The sequence below is a fragment of the Poecilia formosa genome, unplaced genomic scaffold, assembly GCF_000485575.1.
Source record: "Poecilia formosa unplaced genomic scaffold, Poecilia_formosa-5.1.2 Scaffold46, whole genome shotgun sequence".
NCBI lineage: Eukaryota > Metazoa > Chordata > Actinopteri > Cyprinodontiformes > Poeciliidae > Poecilia > Poecilia formosa.
This window is the reverse complement of record NW_006799985.1, coordinates 1,669,762-1,691,595: the sequence shown is the minus strand read 5'-3', so window position 1 is coordinate 1,691,595 and position 21,834 is coordinate 1,669,762. Positions and strand designations below refer to the sequence as shown.

The 21,834-nt window shown below is 37.4% G+C and overlaps 1 protein-coding gene across 8 annotated transcripts in view; it reads left to right on the top strand.

Moving 5' to 3' along the window:
• chd9 (chromodomain helicase DNA binding protein 9) overlaps positions 1-21,834 on the top strand; it is an 85,838-nt gene that overhangs the window by 32,428 nt on the left and 31,576 nt on the right. For 7 of the 8 annotated variants that reach the window (XM_007552183.2, XM_007552181.2, XM_007552179.2 and 4 more), the window contains 7 exons: positions 1,941-2,353; positions 15,570-15,678; positions 17,463-17,609; positions 19,264-19,332; positions 19,448-19,503; positions 21,063-21,180; positions 21,534-21,620. In XM_007552183.2, coding sequence (XP_007552245.1) covers positions 1,941-2,353; positions 15,570-15,678; positions 17,463-17,609; positions 19,264-19,332; positions 19,448-19,503; positions 21,063-21,180; positions 21,534-21,620 — 999 coding nt within the window. The remainder of the gene's footprint in view (positions 1-1,940; positions 2,354-15,569; positions 15,679-17,462; positions 17,610-19,263; positions 19,333-19,447; positions 19,504-21,062; positions 21,181-21,533; positions 21,621-21,834) is intronic. The other variant, XM_007552180.2, reaches the window with a different exon arrangement.

Genomic DNA, 21,834 nt, shown 5'->3' with positions numbered 1-21,834 from the left:
GATCTGAACAGATTCTCCACAGGATCGCTGATCTTTCCCCCCTGCTGCATTTCCACTAGTTTGAGTTAGATGGGGTTTGTGAGAGTTGAAGTGAGTAACAGGCAGAGTGAGACCGGTCCACCCCCCACCTACAGCATCAGAGAAAGAGGCTCCGCTGTCTGACACAGCCTACAATAGGTCTCTGCTTTCTTAATAAGACTCATCATATTCCCAAACCTAGTTATGCTATCATACCATATTTGGTGACAAACTAACTCCACAATATGTACCTTTTTTGTAAAGAAATAAACAAAAACACAAACAAACCATTTCATTTGCTTGAAGTGTGTAGGACTGAGTCCAATTTCCTGGTCTTCCTCATAAACCCCTGGGATTTTGAGTCTCCTCTTGGCCCTTAAGTCATGATGTGTGATTGTTAAAACATCTTATTGCAATATATAAAGAAATGTAACTGTTTACCGTGAATGTACTCATATAAAGGGTGGAAGATTAGCGCTGCCGACTGCTCTGAGTTAAGTTTCCCTTTGGAATCAACTTTTTATACCCTCAAGGGCAATTATCTTCCCTTTCTCATACCCACATTCAAACCTTTTCATATCTATATACTGGTTCAGTTCTCATGGTCGCTAAGTATTTTTAGATAAACTAGAGAGATGAATGGCTTTAAAAATAAAGTTATATAAAAAAAACCGTAGTAACTATTTGATAAATATTTCATGTGCTTTTACTCTTTGAAGTTCATATCCCAGTTTGGGCCAGCTGACTGAGAGACTACTTCTGTTCAAATGGCAATGAAAATTTTCCTGGTAAAGAGGTATTTCTTGGTATTAAATGATCACTCTTCCTTAAATTAAACATGATGAAATTATAGAAAAAGATTTTAGATCTTTGAAAGATAAAAACTATCCGAAGAATTAGATTTAATTGAACCAAAAATACAAATGTACGAAATGGCCAAGAGACCAAATGAGCATAAAACAAAACATTTCCTGATTGCTCTTGTCCAGGTCTCTTTGAAAATTACTGTTCACTGTTATTTTCATCTCTTGACTCCTTGAAACATTTGGCAGGATGGGGTAACTCGGATGTAACGCTGCAATACCGTTGCCAACCATTTGGTTGTAGAAATTAAACGTTCTCTGGTTCAAATCTGGAATTACAAAACAATCTGTAACAATGTAATGTTAAATGAAATTTCTTAAACTTATTGAAGAAAATTAACAATAATGGTAAACATAAAAGATAAAAATACATCAAACTAGGTTGATGGTGTCCAAATTCAGTCAATAAGGGCCCTGTGTCCTGCCTGTTTTTAGATGCATCTCTGCTCCAACTCGGCTGATTCAAATAGCAGAATGACCTTCACAGCATGTCTTATAATTCCCAAGAGACCTTGTATCGATCCTGTTATATAATTAAGTTGAACCAGGACAGCATTTAAAAAAAAAACACACTGAACTGGACACTGTTCACCAGAAAAACCTTTGTTGGGCCTGATTGGCCTACCAGAAACCGTTCTCCTTGATTATTAAAAACAGTTATGCTACTGTTATTACCATTACTATTACCATTTTTAACTTTTTCTGTTTTAGGGCCTTTGGTGCCATCTCTGGAATTACATTTTGTATGAAACCATGGCCAGGTTGGAAACCACTATAGGGTCGATTTGTACCTGCTTTGAAAAAACACAATTAAAAGTAATTTTGTACAATTTGCTACTAATTTGCTGTGAGGAAATAAACAAGTTTGGTCAGCAGAAAGTCACCTAAAGGTAATTTGATGTTATTCAGAGGTCCTGGTGCAGTGGTATCTCTAATATTGGTTTGGATAATCAAGAAAGTGCTATTTATATCATGTGTGTCTTATTTATGAAATGTGATTGAGAAAGGTATGACACTTTTGAATAATAAACTTCTACCACTGTTCTTCTCTCCCCTTAGCCTCGAAAAAACCCCAATGGTCCCAGTAGCCAGGTGCGGGTCCTCAGTCCTCCTGTGAAGAGCAGCTCTTCCTCCTCCTCGTCCTCTTCTTCTTCGTCTTCATCCTCATCCAGCTCCTCATCGGAGAAGAGGGTGCCACGGAGGACACACCATCAGATGGAGTCAAATCTGCATGAGAAGCAGGAGAAGGCCAATAGGATAATATCAGAAGCTATCGCCAAGGCCCGACAGCGAGGAGAGAAGAACATCCCACGAGTTATGAGCCCGGAGAGCTTCCCCAGCTCTTCTTCTCAGTACAAGAGCCACCGTGAGCGCGAGCACAAGGGAAACGGGAAGACCCGGACCAAAGAGAAAGCCTCCAGGAAGGCCTGCATTGTACCCTCCTCAAAGCCCAAGCAAAAGACTAAGATCGGGTATGTAAATGGCCTTCGTTCTTTTATTAAACCGCCAAAACGCACAACTTATGAAAGAATAATACACTAAGTAGACCTTTGATCATTATTCTGTTAATTCCTGCCTGAATCGCCGCAGCAGTACATGAGCTCAAATTAGCATGTGACACATGCCTCTGGTTGGCTGCTTGCTGCTGTGCTCCAGCATGCCAGTATAGAGCTGCAATCATTCTATGTTTGTAATAATAATAAATCATTTATTGCCATCATTTGCTCCATTGATGAATTATTTATTACACAGTACAGCACAGAGTTGACAAGGATAGTTATATGATGGTAAGGAGAAATGTTGCTTTTAAATCCAATGGACACAAATATTCTGCCAGGTAGCAGCAATGTATTTCGTCTTTGTACGGTTTCTTCCTTTGGCTACCAAGATGGGAGCTCAAAGTTCAACCTTTACTACATGCCATAACCATAAACCAGGCTTAATCGTGAGCACAGACATGGGAGGAGCAAACAAAGGCTGCATTTACATGTGAGATACTGCTGCTTCAGACGTTTAGGGAAGAAGTCCTGATGTATAGATATCGTAATTCACCTACCATCCCCCATTGCTTAACTGGTATATGCAAGTGTGCAGCTGTAAGCCACACCCCACACAAGCTATTAAAATATCAGTTGGTGCAGATGTGAATGCAGAGGCATGAAGACAAAGAAGCAGCCTAATGTTTAAATGCAGTCATTTCAGACTGAGCTGAATCTGGGGTGAAGGGAGCAGTAATTTTTTAGAGCACTGAAACGAGCAATATTTTTTATTTTTTTACCTGTTGTGGCAGATTGACAGCGGTCAACAGTTCACCTGGCAGCTGGGTTGGTTAATAATTAGATGAGCGTGGCAGAGGAGGAGAGGTGTTGAACATGATAGATCTCACTTGTTGTGGGTGTGTGTGCATGTGATGATAAAGAGAGAGCGATTTCAGATCACTGAGTTCTGTAAAGCTAATTGTGATTTTTCTATAAGCAATAAAAAATAACAAAATGAAAAATGGTTATCTACATAAATTGCCACAATTAGTTGGAATTATGATTATAATTCCAACTATATTTTTAATAATCTCTGTGGATTATTGAAAATATAGTTCAAGTGAGCTGCATCACAAGATTTTACATTTTTGTTTCTGAAGATCCATTTTCCTAAATAATTGTCTAATTTACTATCTAAGGGTGGGGGGGGGGAAATTAGTTTGAGTTTGGTTACTAAGTTAATAATTCATCCATTCACTGTAATATTTCTAAAGAAAATTAAATTGTAAAGAGAATCAATGAAACCAATTTTCTTGGATACATTTAGCTTCCGGTTGTTTGCTGAAGTCCTTTTCAAAAGTAGCAGCCTAAAATGAACATGTGAAACACCACCGTAAAAGGTTTTCATAGAAGTTACCTAAGCCGTTTCTGCTTCCTTTAAATTCACTTTTCACTTTATTATTGCTACCTAAGATGGCCAAGTTTGTCTTTTTCACTCTTCTGGAGTATATGCTGATCAAAAGAAAGATCAATATTTTTCTGAGGTTATCCCCATTCTTGTCCAGAATACGCTCAAATGAAATCAGTCACTGGCATTCTTCTTGGTGCACCTCCAGAGCAAACATAAAAATAGAGCTGCGAGAGCTGAAACTTTGAGTAGATTGTGTCATCAGTCATGTTGATGCAATCGTTGTTTAGAGTTCAAATCAGCTCCAGTGTTGCAGCTGCTGAACAGAAAGACGGTTCATCATCCTTTAGAAAGTGCAGATTTTCTCATTATTTTAAGGACCTTTTAGTTTTGATTCAGAGAACAGAATGCTTTATTCTTGCTACTGAGTGCACGTGTGTTTTCATATCTCCTAAATACCTTGATAAACCAGTATGAAGCCTAATATTTCACTTTAGATTTGGGCTGCACAATACATCGTAAAGTTTTTATTGCATAATGCTTTGCAGTGAACTGCTTGGACAGCAGTAGATATTGGCTAAATACATCGTTAGTCTGCTAGTTATATATTTGGTATTGCTTGTTCTTTAATGCAGCAGTCATTAAGAAAGTTGTTTCAAATGTTTAGTTGTTTCAACACCAAAAGGAAATGGATGCAAGATTTTCAATAAAGTTTTGTCAAAACGGAAATTATGCATTTTTTTTTCTAATAGTTGCGTATTTACCAATTATCTGAGAATCTGAAGCAGAAAAAAACAAACACAGTTTAAGTATTTGTTTACTTCCACTCGTCACATCGTTATGGTAACAACCACCAACATGATCACATATTCGCATTTCCCTAATTTTTTGCAGCCTCTTTAGGCGTTCCAATATGTGTTCAATTAATACATGCATGTTAGTAAGATTATACCCAGGTCAACAATCTTTATTAAAATCCTGCACTTGGTAACTTTAAAACTTATTTTAGGTAATTATTTTGTAGAAGAGAGCTTAGAGTCACTGCACAGGAAACAGACTTTCAGTTTGGGGTATTTAATATAAACACGAGATGCAATATGTGATTTAAGCTCTTCACACACTTGTACATGCCTTAAAAATAGTTTTAAAAGATTGGTTTTGAATTTAGTAAAATTTCAGACTCTACATGAGTGTTTCAAACCAGTTCTTGCTGGAATATTCATGGACTGTCCCTGTATTAGCTGAGCATCCAACTAGGAGAGACGTTTCTGACATTTCTTTGGCACATGATTTGTTGATTTTCTTACTGCCTTCTTTTGTGTTTTTTGTTGTTTTGTTTTTTTTAACATGACAGTGACGTTTAACCGTCTGTGTATTACTAGAGGCTTGTGGGAGTGCGTGACTGCTTCATGTGAGGTGTGAAGATTCATAGCCTGGAAGATTTCATCCTTGTAGATCTTTTGCTTTTCTAGTAATCAGAAAAAGGATACTTCATGGCTTATATTAGAGGAAAGATGTTAATTAGTTTTAAGTTCTCTATGAAGAACACAAGTTTAACTTTAAAAAAATATTTAATATGAAACACGAAAAAAATGTCTGAAGTTAGAAGCAAACATTTCTTAATTTGCAGCAAGAAAGATTCAGTTTCATTCAGGTGGGCTACATGTTCCTACCATGAAAGGTAAAAACAAGAACAATCACAGTTTTATGACGCTGCAAAGCAAACATTGAAACATCAATGCAAACACCACCACATTTGTCTTAATACCACATAATTATTCTTTTCATGATTCAAATTTCAACACTGGCTTTTAGGATTAAGTCATAAGAAAACAGTGAAGTTTCGACTCGATGACTTTAACTAAAGTATATTTGTTAAAAGGGGTGTGTGACTACCTGGAGACTTTAGAATGACAGGAGGAAAATTTCTTGCCCAGCAGAACATTCCAACCGTAACACAACACCCCTTGGGTGTATCTTTTGTTGCAACGGTGTTAGCATAGCATCTGCTGCAATAAATTTTTAAAGTTGGCCTTTGCATTGCGTTATAAACTCTAATGTCTGTTCTCTGTATACACAATGCATTAGATATAATTACTTCATAGCCATGGGGATGGTACAATGTTTCAAAATCTCTTTTGTACTTTGCCTCTTTGCAGCTGGGCCTGCATCATCTGTATGGGTCATTTTCTCACTTGGACATTGAGTGTTGATGAAGCAAGGTTGTACTTTTGTTCCCTACCATTTATGTTTGTCATAGTTTTCTGATGCAAAAGGCATTTGTATGTGTGTGAATCACTACCATTCTGCATGTCAATACCTAATCCGGAAGAGGGTTTTAATGCATATTTGAAGCCAAAGCAAGACATGGTGAACAATTTATTCAGTGTAAAATCTGGTTCATAACCATTTACCAGTAGGATCTCCCCATAAAATATTTTTCCTAGGAGCAGAGGTACTAACCTACTTCTAGAGTTTATCACTTTAACCTCTGTCTGAGGGAATGTGCTAGACAGGAACCGGAAAACCTGAGGTGTGTGTGTGTTGTGTTCACTGTGTGCTCAGACTTCCATTGCATCATCTGACAGTTGTTTAAGCAGGGAATGGAGCCTGAGATAAGACTATTACCCTAATTGTCTGTGTGCTCAACTGTCTTTTTCTCTGAGACCACCATACAGTTTGCTTTGTTTCCACTGGAATTTATTTTTTAATTTCCCGCAAGTGTCTTCTGATTGTTTAGCTTGTTTGCTCCACCAAGGCTTCAGAAAGGAGAAAAAATAATGTGTATCATCATGGAAAATCTGCCTGACTGATAACTAAAGTAAATAAAAGAAGCAGATTAGAAGAATGTACCAACAAACTGTTATAACTATGTTAAAATGATGAATATAAGTCATTTTTATATTTATACTCTGACAATGTAAATGTATTTGGGCATTGTTAAAGTCCACTAATATGGAGGTTCTTGACACATCAAGCGGCACGTTACTTTACTGTGATGTTGCTTTCAGCTTTAATAAGAGATGCTGACTTATTGAGAGTCCTAATCAGTCCAAATATTTTACCAGGAAGTCACAAGGAAGAAACTGCATCAGAATACTTTTGGAGAAACCTAAATACTCAAACTCTGATGCAGATTTGTGGGGGTTTTTTTGGCATTAATGCAAATCTTGCTATGTATCTCACAAGATCTTTCTCTGAACAGTGTCGGTGATCCGGCAAAAATCAGTAAATCAGAATTTACTCACTTTTAAACAGAAAATATGACGTCGTTATTATCATCTATGTGATTAACACAGTTATCCTTACTAGCATTACTAAGATCATTCTGAGTGATTATGTAAGAAACATAGAGCTTATCTTAGTTCCGAGTTTCTCAGAAGGCTGCATACATTTTTACATTCAGCTTTTTAATGGCGGATGCTAAAATCTCAGATAAAACAACAATTTTCATTCAGTTTTACTGTGTCATACTGAAAGTCTTGGTCTCTCTTGCCCTCTCCCTGCCTCCATGAGCTGAAGATGTGTCTAAGGATGTTTCAAACAAAATGCTTTTAACTTTTAAATTGCATGTCTTTGCTTCTGCTTTCTTTTTTTAAGCATCTTACTCAAACCAAAAAGAGCAACGTAGCATTGTCTTCATTCAGCAAAAGCTTCCAAACCGAAGAGCCACCACAACTTGATGTTTGTGTTTCGTTCTTTCACTGATTAGCAAAAAAACAATTGGATTTTTGAGTTTCTAAATAGTCACCAATGAGGCTGAAATTTCCTGATTCTGGTTAACCTCTAATTTCATTGTTTTTTAGTAAAAAGCAATAAAACACTCTTCATTTGAATTGCTGTTTTCCTTGGTGCCAAACATCATTATTTGTTTGTTTGATAGCCTCACTGCTGGTAACTCTGCATGTCTAGTTGTGCAATAAACCATTCAGATTGACTATTATTGCTAACAGATCAACACTGTCTTTAGTCTAAATAAACAGACAAGAACGGACTGATGTAAAAGTAACCCCATTGTGAAGGTTTTATTGTAACTATTAAGTTCTTTTGATCTGGTAGTCGCCTGATTGCCCCACATTGAGTAGCACCTAGCTTTACTCTTCAGCTTCAGAAGACTAAAGACACTGGGCTCAGAAACACCTATCAAAAATGTTGAGAACGCCTTCAGAGAACCACAATTCAAAACATTTTAACAAACCCTTCAAGATGTAATGCATGTGTGTAGGTGTAATTTCTGTGTCGTGCATTAAAAGCCAGTTATCTATGCAGTCGCTGTCATATAGCAAATTATATCAGGTGTGAAGTACTTTCCAGATCTGACTTGCGTTGAGCTTTGGCAGCAGTTTGAAATTGGAGCTAAACTGTATCTCACTCACTTCTCCAGTTCTGGCTAAGTTTAATTGGTCTTTCATGTCACATAAGTGCTTTTCACAAAGATTGTTTTCACTGGAAGGTGAGATTGTTTAGATTGTATAGCTATAAACTATCTTAGTTATTTGGACATGTGATATTACAACTTACAATTCCTGTTTTTAACAACTGAAACCAGAGCATAAATAATGTCGAATATTATTGTCGGTTTGTTTTTCCTAAAAGAACAAACTGACAAGTATTACAAAAATACTACTAAATTATACATGTAATTTGTGTATTTTATTGTGGTAAAGTTTATGAGCTAAAAATATGAAGCATCATAATCTATCCTTGGGAATCTTTTTTTTTTTTCTTTTATGGGTCAGGCTCGACCGATCACCAGTCTCTGCGGGCTGAAATTAGCTTTCCCAGGCAGCCTACCTGCTGAAAAGTACCCTCATAATCATCCGATGAAAGCACCGTGCCGCTCATCTCCTTTTTGTTTCTCCCTCCCCCCTATCCTCTTCAGGTTTTCTTTTTTCCCCTCCATAATATAAATTTAGTTCTTCCAGCTTGCTCAAAGCAGTGCACCCAGTTTGTTTCCTGTGAGCAGGCATGTTCCTGATATGCTTACATTACAAAGCAGCAGGGTAGCAGGAAAATATCAAACAAAATGGAGCTTGTGAGATCAATTACATGATAGAAAATGGAGGTTTAAGTCTAGTGTATATGCGGCAGAGTATGGCTGTTCATATTTCAGAGCTTGCGTCCTAGGTGTTTAATCTCTTCTCCCCTCAATTTTTTTTTTTATTACGAAAGGCTAAAGCTGTTTTTTAATTGTTTTTTCCCTAGTTAATCCCCTGCAGGGTGCACATGTGTTCACGTGTACTGGTGTGTGGTTTATTTGAACATGTTTGTGGCTCTTGGTTTTGTGTGTGTGTGTGTGTGTGTGAGGAAGTGAGACCAGGAGAACTGCCTATTTTTTTTTTTTATGCATTTGCTGAAAAAAAGCTGAGTTCTTGTGTGGCCATGTGCACTGTGCTGATACAGTATTTGTCTTTTGGAGGGGCCATATTGATGTCGTTACTACCGCTTCCTCTTAGCTGTGTGGTGCTGAGATTATAGCCTTCCATTCATAAGAAGGGGGGGATTTCCCCAACAAGAACGAGCACGGCTGTGTCAGTAAGCCCCTCAGGATGCCTAGAATAAGCAAACGCTTTCAGAGCACACCTAATGGCAGTTTTGAGGATGAGTTGGTCCTATCTAGCAAGATTTTCAGCAGTAGATCAACAAAAATGCAATGCAGGCAGTCTCTGTGGCGTGCTGGAGCGCCATCGTAGTCTGAGCTTTTAAAGCCAGAACCGGTGTTGATTCCATTAAAAATCAAACCTGAAACGCACACTTCCTGTGGCTGCACGCCAAGTAGGCCAGGACAACACTGTGGGGACAAGGGGTGGGGGGTTATTTGGCACAATGGGAGAACCGGTGCCAAAAAAGCCTTGAACGGCAACCAGCCCATTACTCTGAGGGAAAAGCTTGTGGTTGCAGATCATCAGGGATCACTCAGCAATGTCAGATCAGCGGCAGCTGTAGTCTAATTAGAAATGCAAGATGGTGGAAATTCCTGAGGGAGAGCCAAATGGAGAAATTTAATTTAATTTAGAAAAAGTAAGAGCAGTGTGCAGAGGTAAAACTAGAGGAAACTTGTCCTAAATTACAGTAGAGTATCATTTAAAGTTAATTTATTTCAGTAAGTCTGTCCAAAAAGTAAAGCTCTATAGACAAGTTACACATAGTGATATATTTTACGTTTTTTTTGTTATGTTGATTAATTATGGTTTGTTGCTATTTAAAACATTGAGATTTGAACAAAAAAAAATTGAATATAACATGAGACCAATAGAGGAGGTAATGGTACTTTTGGCAGAGTGTTCAGGAGTCGGCTCCTGCTGGAAAATGAAATCAACATCTCCATGAAACTCAGCAGAGGAAAATATTAAGCTTAAAAAGAACAATCTGGCAGATTGTGATAACTTTGGAGTTCAAAACTCGGTGAACAAACACCAGTAGATGACACAGATCCCAAGATGATCACTGACTGGGCCCTTGATTTCAAAATTAATTGGTAGTTGTACTTTTATCTGAGGAACAGAATGGGCCTGTTTCTTCACTTGGCCTTGGCAGGACACTTTTGATGTAGTCTCTTGGCTTTAAGTGTTAGTGATAGCTATAGTTAAAGTCCAGCTACATTGTTTAGCACATTGTTTTCCTTTCACTCAACTTAATGCTAATAAGCATAGAAAACTGGACTAAGTGAAAAGTCATTCTCCAGTTTTCGTTTTGTAGCTTTTCCTCAGCGAAAGCAGTCTGTGTTTTGCTCTATCAAGAAAGCAGGTTTTCCGTGATTATGTGGGACATATGAAAACAGTTCTGTAAAAAGAACAAAAATCATTTTCCCATTGTGATATTCTAACTTTCTGAGAACCATAACATTGTAGTTTCATTTGCTGAGAATCAAAAGTGACTAAGATAAAAGCTTGAAATATGACTGTGTCATTAATTTATGCAATTTGAGTTAGAGTTTTTGAAGAAATGACTGAAATAATTCAACTTTTTACCATTGAATTACTGTATAAACTCTTCATGAACAAAATAAAAGTGTAATTTTTAACATCAGAGTCTCTTAACCAGGATTCTTAGGAGTAAATGTAGCTGCTTCCACCGTCCTGTTTCTGTTTGAAAATCTGTTTTCTTTCTTTTTATGAAAACTCTGAGGCTAGCTGGGAGCCTGCTGAGTCAAAAAGAGCTTGTACATTTGAACCAATGTTATTAAGTCTCTGGGTGGTCCGATTTATCTTCCACAGCAGGGTGTAACAGACTATACCCGCTGCTAAGATGTGGTTTAGGTTTTGTGCAATTCTGTTTGCATTTATGAGTGGGATGTACACACACAGGATGTATGCTAAATCTATACTTTTTAATAGGCTTAGGGCCTTTTTTTAAACCAAGGTAGCTACTAATTATGATCAAGATTTCCATCTGTGTGTTGGGTATCTGACTCTGATTTTTATTTTGCTTAAGAAAATTCATCATCGTGCCTCAAACCCGAATTATGTCTTGGTTGTGCTGCGTGCTGGCAGATCCCATGAGAAAGCTGCGTTAGCTTATTCTTGCTTTGCAGTGGATATGTCAAACACATACCTGAAGTTGTTAGGGAGCATGCAGTGCTTCTTTGCCAGGAACTGATGTTGAAATGAATATTACTGTGCACAACACCAGATACAATCCTAAGGGAATGTTGCTAAGAAACGGTAATCTGAGACCATCGCCGGGATTCGTGAAATGGAATATCACACAACAGGAGCAGGGATGCCTTCAGAGGTGGCGGTTCTTCGTTAAAGGGCAGCTGCATGAATCTGCTGGGGATTTCTATTGTTTTCTAACTTCACAGATGTGCTTGAGAGGAAATCTCCACAAACCGTAATGTTTTTTAATGGATTTTTTTCCTGATCGACCAAGACAGAGTGGTGAATAGCGGTAAAGTGGAAAGAAACAGATACATAGTTTTTGTTATTTAAGAAAATTGTGGCAGACATTCAGCTGGCTGTCCAGAGGTTGAAATTGAATTGGCCATTCTTAGCTCAGGCTCAACCAGATTGGATGAATTGCATCTGTACATGGCACTTTTCTATTGTTTTCCCAGGTCCTCTGTTGGTGTAAAGTTTGACTAGGCCATTCTAACAAACAAATATGCTTTGGTTTACAGTCTCTGGCTAGCTTCGTTGTACCTGCTGAAGAAAAGCATCCCCACAGTATGATGCTGCCACCATTTTGTCCCACAGTTGTGATTGTTGTAAAACCTAGCCCTGCTTTAAGTATTTGTGAACTTTATCACTGTCTGATGCTACTTTGTCCACATGTTGCTGATTGTTGGCAAACCTCTGAAGCCTGAACAGCTATAATTATGCAGATTAAATTAGAGCCTATTTATAATACAAGGACGTCTAAAGGCAATTGATTGTACTTGATTTTATTTAGGAGTATCATATTAGAAAGAATTGGATACATATACATGCCACATTTCTATGGTTCAAACAATAAGTGACCGATAAATAGGGGAAAGTCAAAATTAAAACAACATGAATGTGATATTTTCATTACCTGTATGTAATGAAAATGGCCTATCAAGTTAACCAATTATCCCCCAATTGAAGTTTATTTCCAATTGGCAACAACACAATGCTGTTGCTTGGACAGCGATTTGATAACCGGATTAGCAACCAATTTGAAAAAAACCAGTGTGTTTAACGATCAAATAGAGCAATATTTACATGGTTTTTCAAGCATATTTATTTGTGTTCCTGCTCTTCCCACAATGTAATTAAAAAAAGTTTAACACCATTCACACATGCTAGGAAGCTGTCTCCATCTCATATCCAAATAGAAAAACAATTAACACCACTTTGCAGTGCTGGAAAGGGGGAATATTCATTCACATTGCATTTGAATAGATTAAAGCTGTTTTTTTTAGATTTTTCTGTGTTTCATTTGTCATCTGAAGAATTATGAGACGGGGAAGGGAGGAAAAGGGGCAAATCAACTCTTAATTTGACACTGCGTGGGAATCTCAGTTTTCATTTAAGTGCTATATTTGGGGATTAATGAACAAAGTGGAAATGAGGAGATGGATTTGCTTTATTTGCTGGGTTGTTTACTTTTTCTTTCTTACAAATTCTTTGGCCGGCTGACTCTGTCTAGTGAATACCCTCACTGTCTGAAGAACCGAGTCTGGCAGCTTATCAAAAGGAGGGAGTATTGACCAATATGGGGTTCTTTGTTCATATATACTGTGTCAAGATGTCTTATATAAACAATCTCTTGTAGATGTTCACTTGCCTCCTCGTGCAGTCTGCATGAGCACTCCCGTGATTAAACAGTTGAAACCACTTATGGACACATGCTTTTTTCTCACTGACACGAGAATGTAAATATCGTCTGTTTTTGTTGAGATAAGATTACCAAAATAATAAGAATTGTTAGACTTTCAATAATTTTTCACAATAACAGGCGGGATTATAGCTGATACAGAACTGGGTTCATTGTCCAGTTGGAGGGGCCATTTTTCCCCAACCATCAACTTCCTGGTTCTCTTGAGCTTATGGTTGCTTCAGTTTTGCCATTTTTTTCCTCTCTTCAGGTCATAAATACCCCAGTCCCTCCCATAGCAAAGCGATCCCAGAGCATGATGCAGCCGCCTCTGTACTTCACAGTTGGGATGGCGTTCTAAAGCTTTCAGGCTTCCCTCTTTTTAGTAGTGATGCATTGGAGGAAATGAGCTTAGTGACTGTTTACACTTGTGATTACACTCATGAGAAGTTTAAAATTAAACACAATGTGGTGCTGTAGAGAAAATAACACAACTACATTGTATTAATAACCATAGATAAATAGTTTATTGAAAGTATGCTCTTAATACACACAAAACATTTAAGTGTTTTTGTTATGTGGCCAACAAGTGGTATTGTTATTCTTCTGATAACCCAGTAGGTCTGAATGTCAGCGACCCACAATAATAAACCGTAAAGATATTTTTACCTTTTTCTGGCAACACCAGACATTGAAACAATCTTTTATTTCATATAAAGAGATCTTATTTTTCACTGCTTGTGGTCTAAAATGATAAACATTTAAGTTGTACATCCCAATAATGAGTTTTTTTTGACACTGACTTCTCTGTAAGAAAATCTCAGACCTGTGTCTTGTTAGAATGTGATGCTGATCCGTCTTTTTTCTTATGAATTGACATTACTTAGGGCAGGTTGCATCTGTTTACTGATGCAGAGCTCGCTTTAAAGCAGGATTTTTGTATTTGCATGCAGAATAAACCAGCATAAATGTTGTATTTCTAATTTTCATCTGGCAGCTTTAAAATGCTCAGTTGTGTTCAACACTGTATTGCCTTATCCTAGTTGGGTTTGGCATACAAATGCAAAGTGTGATGGGAGAAAAAGCACTGTTTAATATTACGACAGCAGTGTTTTTATGGGTTTTTGTTTTTTTTTGTGTGTGTTAATATACCAAGCCTGAGATTTGGTGCCTCTGTCTTGCTGGCAAGAAATAGAGAAGCACTCAATAGGATGTGTTTGCATGTGTGAGAAAATATATTCATAAAGATCACCCAATAATATGGTTGGGAATGGAAAAGAGAATAGGCACTTGAATGACTTGCAGAAAGTCTAGCGTGTTCCTTATTCACTATGCTGCTCTTCCCATCTTTGAAGTCCAATTGCTTATTAGGCATCAATCTGTCCTTGTATAAAATTGTATAAGATAACAAATAGTGTGGAAAATGCAAAGGAGGTTTATGCAAAGCTCCAGAAACACCAACAGCTCGCATTATAAGCATGCTAATGCCTGTGAGCGTTCTCCACAGGCTCTTGTGGTTTTGTTTTAATATCGCCTATGAAATTCACATAACATATTAACTGTTGTTGTGATAAATCTGGTGTAACGCAGTTTTACCTCACTTCATTAAATGATGGCGCCAATCTGCTCAGAGCAACATGCCTATCTTCAGGAAAATAACTCTTTTTGAGCATCTCATCCTTTACTTAATTTGTCACAAATAGCCTTGTAACCCAGATAACTCACTAAGCAAGTAGTTCAGGCATATGAAAGTAAAGTTTATTGCAAAATTAATGTTTCTCTAAGAAATGCCACTTCCTCCTTGGCAGAACGTTTTCACTGTGATGAGCCATTTCATAAACCTTGGCTTGGGAACCCAGTCTAGTAAAAATACTGAACAGTGGGAATAAAAATTAGGCATTTAGGTTCAAAACTCGACTTTATGCTTTCATGCCTCCTGTGAGCTGTTTGGTAAAAATGTGCCTCTGTAACTGAATCAGCCTTTTTCTGACCAAAAGTTTATTTGATAGTGATTGTAGTTTTTACAACAGAAAATAAAAGGAATTGCAATATTATTAATTTAATGCAAGATTATTTAATGCATAATAAGATTTAATGCATAACTCATGCATTAAAATGTATATCTATAATTTTTATGATTTCCAAAAAGTATTAAATTCAAAAGAATACATATTGTTGGTTTATGTGGCTATAGACCAAAAACGATGGAAGTTGCTGATTTTGATTTGTGTCAAATTGATTGGGACATCTCTAGTATTTGCAGGTTTTGATCTTCCCTTATTGAATTCTCCAGTTCATTGGGTTGATGATATTAATTTGTCCTTAATGTTGCTGGCATTTGTTAAACACCTCAACATGGTTTCACTTTCCCAAACAGCTGCTTAAACTTCAGTTTGGGAGCTAAGCGGTACCAAATGTTAGGCCTCAGAGAGTTTTCTTTACAGTGAAATTTTTAAGAATTATGATCTTCAGAGCAGTTTTCATCACTCATGGTGTGTTTTTTTTTTTCTTTTTCTCTTTTAGGAAAATTGTCATCAAGATCGGAAAAAGGAAAAAGCGAAAGCCAGAGTCATCAGAGGAGGAGTCTGATGATGATCCCCCGCCTCGTCACTCTTCTAAGGATGACGATTCTGTAAGTTTCTTTTTTTCTTCTTCTTCAGAAAACACAGAACAGTGATCATTTCTAATCAAAACCTTCAGTGTGACATTGACATTGAAACCTTTGCCATTTTCCTCCTAACACTTTGATGTCAAGTGGGAACTTAGTTGCGTCTGAGGGAGCTTTAATCTGGTTCTGATGTGGTTTAGGCGTTGCTGCCTGTGGTGTCGCACCTTGGCTCTCGGAGCACAAAGACGACGCTCGGCTCTTCTTCTGTTACTGTTCTGACAACACTGATTGAGGGAAGTGGTGTCGTCGCCCTGACGGCTGCTCATGCTGCTGTGGGGCAACGGGGAAGGCTCACAGCTTTAGTTTGAGCTTGCAAGGATTGAATGTGGTTCATGCAGAGGTCAGATAGTGGGTGGCTATTTCAAGTACACATTCCTCTGTTTGTTGATGATGGAGAAAACTGACAGTCCGGCTATACTGTCTACCATACAGCATCAGAAACCCCCTCCTCATAAGTGTCTCTTTTTTTGAGTTATTCTCAATTTTATATGGGGCTATTATTCAAACTGAAATATTTGCTCAGATGTTTTGGCTATTTAAACAACTCATGTTGAATTTGCTGACGTGTAACTGACATGAGGATGATCTGTCGCACACTCGTTGCTTTATCACCCCTCTCCCCGTTTTCTGAGACCTCTCCAGACTTTATCCTCTGATATAATTACCCCCGTTGGATGGCGCCCCTGGCCTTAATTAAAAGTATCTGTTGATGAGTCATTTAAGATGATCTAGTGACAGAAGTCGAGGTAGCATGTCCGACAGCTACGATGGAAACCTGCTTTCCTCAGGGCTTCGTGCTTGTTGCGTTGGAAAGTGGCAGGTTTGACTCTCTGCCTCTGGTCATCTTTAGTTTGCAGATTTAAGGGTCTGTCTCCTCAGGGATTTTATAATGCACACCTAATTAACTTTGGCTCAGTGGCATTTTATTCCTAATTAACTACATATTATCTTTAGGAGGGGCTGTATTGATGCAGGATGCAGCAGCCCACGCATAAGATAATTATAAAAACTTGACAGGAAGGCAGAGACAAAAGCTGGACTTCAAAGCTCTCCTGGTTTTTTTCCCTACATTAATCTTTCTCCTGATTTTTCAACTTAGTTTTTTCAACACAGATTTTCAAAGGATCATGAATAAATCAGTGGGACATATTTTTGTTACTTGTGTCATAATCAAGATTTGTTTGTCTCCAAAACTAACCCAAGTTATTTAAGACATTGTTGCCACTGAGCATTTCTGTTCTGTTATATTCTCAGCAAATTAAGACTAAATTATTTCAAATTCTAATTCCAGTTTTAAAGTCCTAAAAGGGCAGTTCATCTGGACCTTATCCACACACAAACATGGGGTCTGTAGAGAAAAGAAATGTATAAAGTAAAAGGTTGTGAACAGTAGGTACAAAATCAAAATTTCCCCTGATCTAATTTGAGTCGTCTGGTAGACAAAGGGAGGAAAAGTTTTGGAGGATCATTTTGTTTTACTGAGGGGTTAATGAAAAATCAGCACATGGTCTTTTGTCTGAATGACAAGGTGGCATTCAGATAAAATTGATTAAATTAATTACTATTGTGAAAAAAAAAAAACTTATAAATAAATAAAGCCATTTCAGACCTTACTAAGCAGCCTTGCGTATGGAACCACAGGGCCCCTGTATGAAAGCATTATTTTTTTCAACAAATGAACCTGTTATATTTGTATCAATTTATTTTTCTGTATGTTAATCTGCCTCTTCTTTATTGTGATTCTCTAGAAGAGGCGGTCGAACCGTCAGGTGAAGAGAAAGAAGTACGCTGAAGAGCTGGAGGCCAGATTGTCAGATGAGGATGTCAAAGTTATTGTGAAAACCAAGAAAAGCAACACTGCTGCATCCAAGGACCCTGCTGTTCAGCTGTTTGTTGTAAGTTTATCTGCTTTTATGAGCCTGGCAAGTTAGATAAGATTAAGCATCAAAGTAAAGTTTCTGTTATCATTACTAAGCATTGGTTGAACTATCAACACTTTTAAATATCCAAAAAAATATACCCAAGAGGGTTTTACTAAGCTTCCAGCGCAGCAAATTGGACTCATTTATTAATATAAATTGCTTTCAGCTCAGCATCCCCAAATATTAAAAGTGGAACACATGTTATGTTCGTGAATTTTCTTTACAGAGCCGACTGACTCTACAAATCGGAGTTGCACACATCTTTTCATGCAACATTTATTATCAGCACCTGACAATATTGCGACTCAGAAAGTAGCAAACAAAGCTTACAGAAGGAGCTGAAAATAGCGATTGCAGTGCACTGACCCACATTCGATATGTAGGTGACTAAGCCAATGGTGGGAGGCTGAGACTATGAGCTTTTCCTATTTTAGCTCTAATTAAACTTATTATTAAGGGTGAGGCTCCCTGTTTTTATTGTTTTTGTCTTAAATTGGACAGAAAAAAAGTTAAACAAATTTTGCACAGGACAGTTTTATTGCTTATTTTTCTGTCTAAGCCGGGTCCTAACAGACCTGGGTGAAACTGTTTTGGTATGGGTAAAAGACAAAAACCTCTGTCAGGAGGAAGTGACACAGATACCTCTGCTATACATTCACTCTGTCCATAATAACATACAGAAGACCAAGGGGAGAAAAGTGTTGACCGAATACCATCACCACCTGGATGCATTATTTGACAAGTTTTCAGATCTGAGGAAGGTTGTTTCATGAAATCAGCTTGTAAAAAACGTTGCAGCTTTGAAATATAGCACCTGCTCCGCTGCAGGCAGGGAAAGGGGAGAACTCCTGCTGCTCCATGATATCATGATGACTGTAAATGCTCCACAAATGCTTCCCACTAATTATACCTGAAAGAAAAAAAAACGCTTAATTACAATTACTTTGAGCCTCTTCAGTGATTCGGTAGCCTTGCAACTAAAATAGATGTGGGTGTTGTACAGAAATGAACAGTGTGGTGCTTATGCAAATCATGTGAGAATACAGTTATTACTATATAAATATAGCAGAAATATAGCTACCTATACATTTTTTGCGAGGGCAACATTATTACAGTTAATATTGTGAGCCAGCAGAGCTAGATGCAAAACATTTTTCCCAGATTGCACAAGTCTTATTGAAACAATTTCCTTTTCAAAGAAAAACAATCAATATTTTGATAGATTAAGCAGAGCTGGCTGATTTTCTTTCTCATAAATCCTGCTTGATTTTTTTTTTGTAGGCTTCAAAAGGAATCCAATTTGTTTCAGTTTCTCACATGAACGGAAATATATTTGCAGTATTTTGGAAATCATGACTGCTTTCCACAAAAAAAAAATATAACTAGAAAACTTAGTTTTACTTCACATTGTAATACAAAAGCTATTTTCTTTATAATGTTTTATTTAATTTTATTCAAATCATATTGAGAGACATAATGAGGCTGTTTTTGCTAACTCTTGTTTATGAGATTTCTCTGTTGTATGTTGTGGGAAATATTTGACCCGAGTTTCTGTTGCCTAAACATTTTAAGTTGTCTGATCTGGAGACTAATTAAACATGAGACCTAAGTCTTTACTGTCTCTCAGGAGAATCCTACAGAGGAGGATGCTGCTATTGTTGACAAAATCATGTCTTCTCGTATCATGAAGAAGGAGGTAATTAATTATACATCACTTTATTCTCATCAGTCATTATTAAAATTTAATTGTTTGTAATTTCTGTTTTTCTGTTGTACTTACTGCCATTTTTGTTATCTTAAACCTATTCTAGGTATCTCCAGGTGTAATGGTAGAAGTGGAAGAGTTTTTTGTAAAATACAAAAACTAGTAAGTTCAATTTTCTATTGTTGATCTTTATTTGTCTATGCAAAATGCAAATTGAACATAAAAACATGAAGAAACTAATATCTTCAATTTCTCTGTTTTCCTGCCTAAAGTTTTAACATTCAATTTAAATGAGAAATTCTTCCAAGGCTTTGAAACATAACTCTGTGTTAAAATATTTCATTTAATTGAATTAAATACTTTCCAAGTATGGGGAAAAGACAGCATAGTATAAGTTATATTTTTATTTCCAGATATTAATGGTCACACAGACACCTCCTTGTCTAAAACGGCCTTCTGTGTTTAATGACAAGAAATGAAACATTCAAAATACAGAAACTGCTTAAAGATATAAAAATAATCAAAAGCTTGGGCCTAGTTTTGATTCCACTCAATAATTTAAGCTAAAATATGGCACAAAAAGAAGGAAGGCAGAGTCCTTGAACCACTTGGGCCTGTCAGCTTTCATCATCAGAACCACCGTTTAAAGGAAAAGTTGAGTACCTCTCTCTGGCCTGAAATCGGGTCATTTCACTCATGAAACCAACTGGACTTCTCATTATTCTGCTAGTTCCCTCTCTCGGCCAAAAGGTAACTCAGAAACAGGCATGACTGCTAGTTTCAGTTGTTGATGTGTTGCTGGTTTCTCACTTTGGTTGTGAAATCTCGTTGGATACGAAAGGAAACACTTTAAATTGAAGTTATCGAGTTACACCAAACACACATCCCAGGTTGATGGACAAAAAGTTGAATCCTGTGAACGAAAACATTTATGGTAACCAGATCTTAAAAGCATGAATAATTATCTAACAGGTAGAAGCTTCTTTATGGAGTTTAAATTTTCTTCTGAGTGGAGCTCAGCAGCTCACCAGAGAGCCTGAGCTTCTTTTGAAGGGGATGTAACAAGGGGCTGATCATCCAATCAGAAGAGGGCTTGGGTCATAGAGCTAATGGAAAAAGAAATTAGCTTTTTCTAAAACATTTTTTACACTCGGTGAGACCAAAAATGTCAACATTGTGTTGCTTTAGACTTAATAAACTGTGGTTTAGGTTAATTTTGTAGTTATCATTTTCTAGACTTTTTTTTGACATCTGGTAGTTTTAATATTAACAGACGTTCTAAAAACAACCAGCCGTCACTTATTATTCATATTTTGACACTTTTTGGACACCACCTATGGAAATGGATTTGTTTTGACATATTAAAGAGACCTGAAGAAAAGTGAAGTAGAGAAAAAAGGTAAAATCTAAGGAAAGTTGTCTCCACTATATGTATAAGCATCTTTAGGACAGCTGTCATAGTTCAAATGTGTTTTTCTTTTTTTTTTCCAAAAGCCTGAAGCAGCCTTTGAAATCACTGAGCTGTCATGAGCGAGATTCTGTTCCCTTCAGCCAAATAATAAAAATGATGAACATGTTAATGGCACTGTTTATTTTTCTCATTTAAAAATGACTGAGATGAGCGGAAACATAAGGCCAGTGAGAAAATCCGATCGCCCTCCGGTGATGTGAGCAGTGTGTAACAGCGGATTTTCATGGTCGTCTCCCTGTGTGTCTGTCAGCTCCTACCTCCACTGTGAATGGGCCACTGAGCAGCATCTAGAAAAGGACAAGAGGATTCAGCAGAAGATCAAACGCTTCAAGATGAAACAAGCACAGAGGGCGCTCTTCTTCACAGATGTAAGGCTGCGTGTGTATGTGTGTGCAAACAGCCTCTTCCATCTATTTGCACACCGCTTTATGTTTCCTCATTCTAGTATTTCTAATAAGAGGATTGTTCTTTTTATATCATTACGTCATTTGTGACTATTGTTTTCAGTACGCATGTGTTGGAGGGGTGTGTGTGGATATTAAAAAGCTTTCTGTTTGATATGTGTGGGATGGCACATCTGTGTGCATTGATTTGAATTTATTTACTTACTGAGCCGATACAGGAGAGTTGTTTCTCTGTTTCCAGATGGCGCGTGGGAATTTGATTTGTTCTTCTACTTAGCTTCTGCTCTTTCTGTTTTTATATCTTCTGTTCCTCTCAGATGGATGAGGAACCTTTCAACCCAGACTATGTGGAAGTTGACAGAGTGCTCGAAGTGTCGTACTGCGAGGACAAAGACACGGGAGAGGTAGAGTAAATCTTCTCAGTTAAGCACTTATCAGAGCAGCGCGTTTGCTCCTAGCTTTTGTTGCTGAAAATGTTTTATCCCTTCTTACGTTTGTTGGTTTTCTTCCTTTTGATATCTTCTAGCCTGTAATGATATCTATGAATCATAGAAGTGCCCAAGGCCACCCTAATGGGCTGCCTCACAGCCTTTGAAAATGCTACAAAAGCAAAGCTTA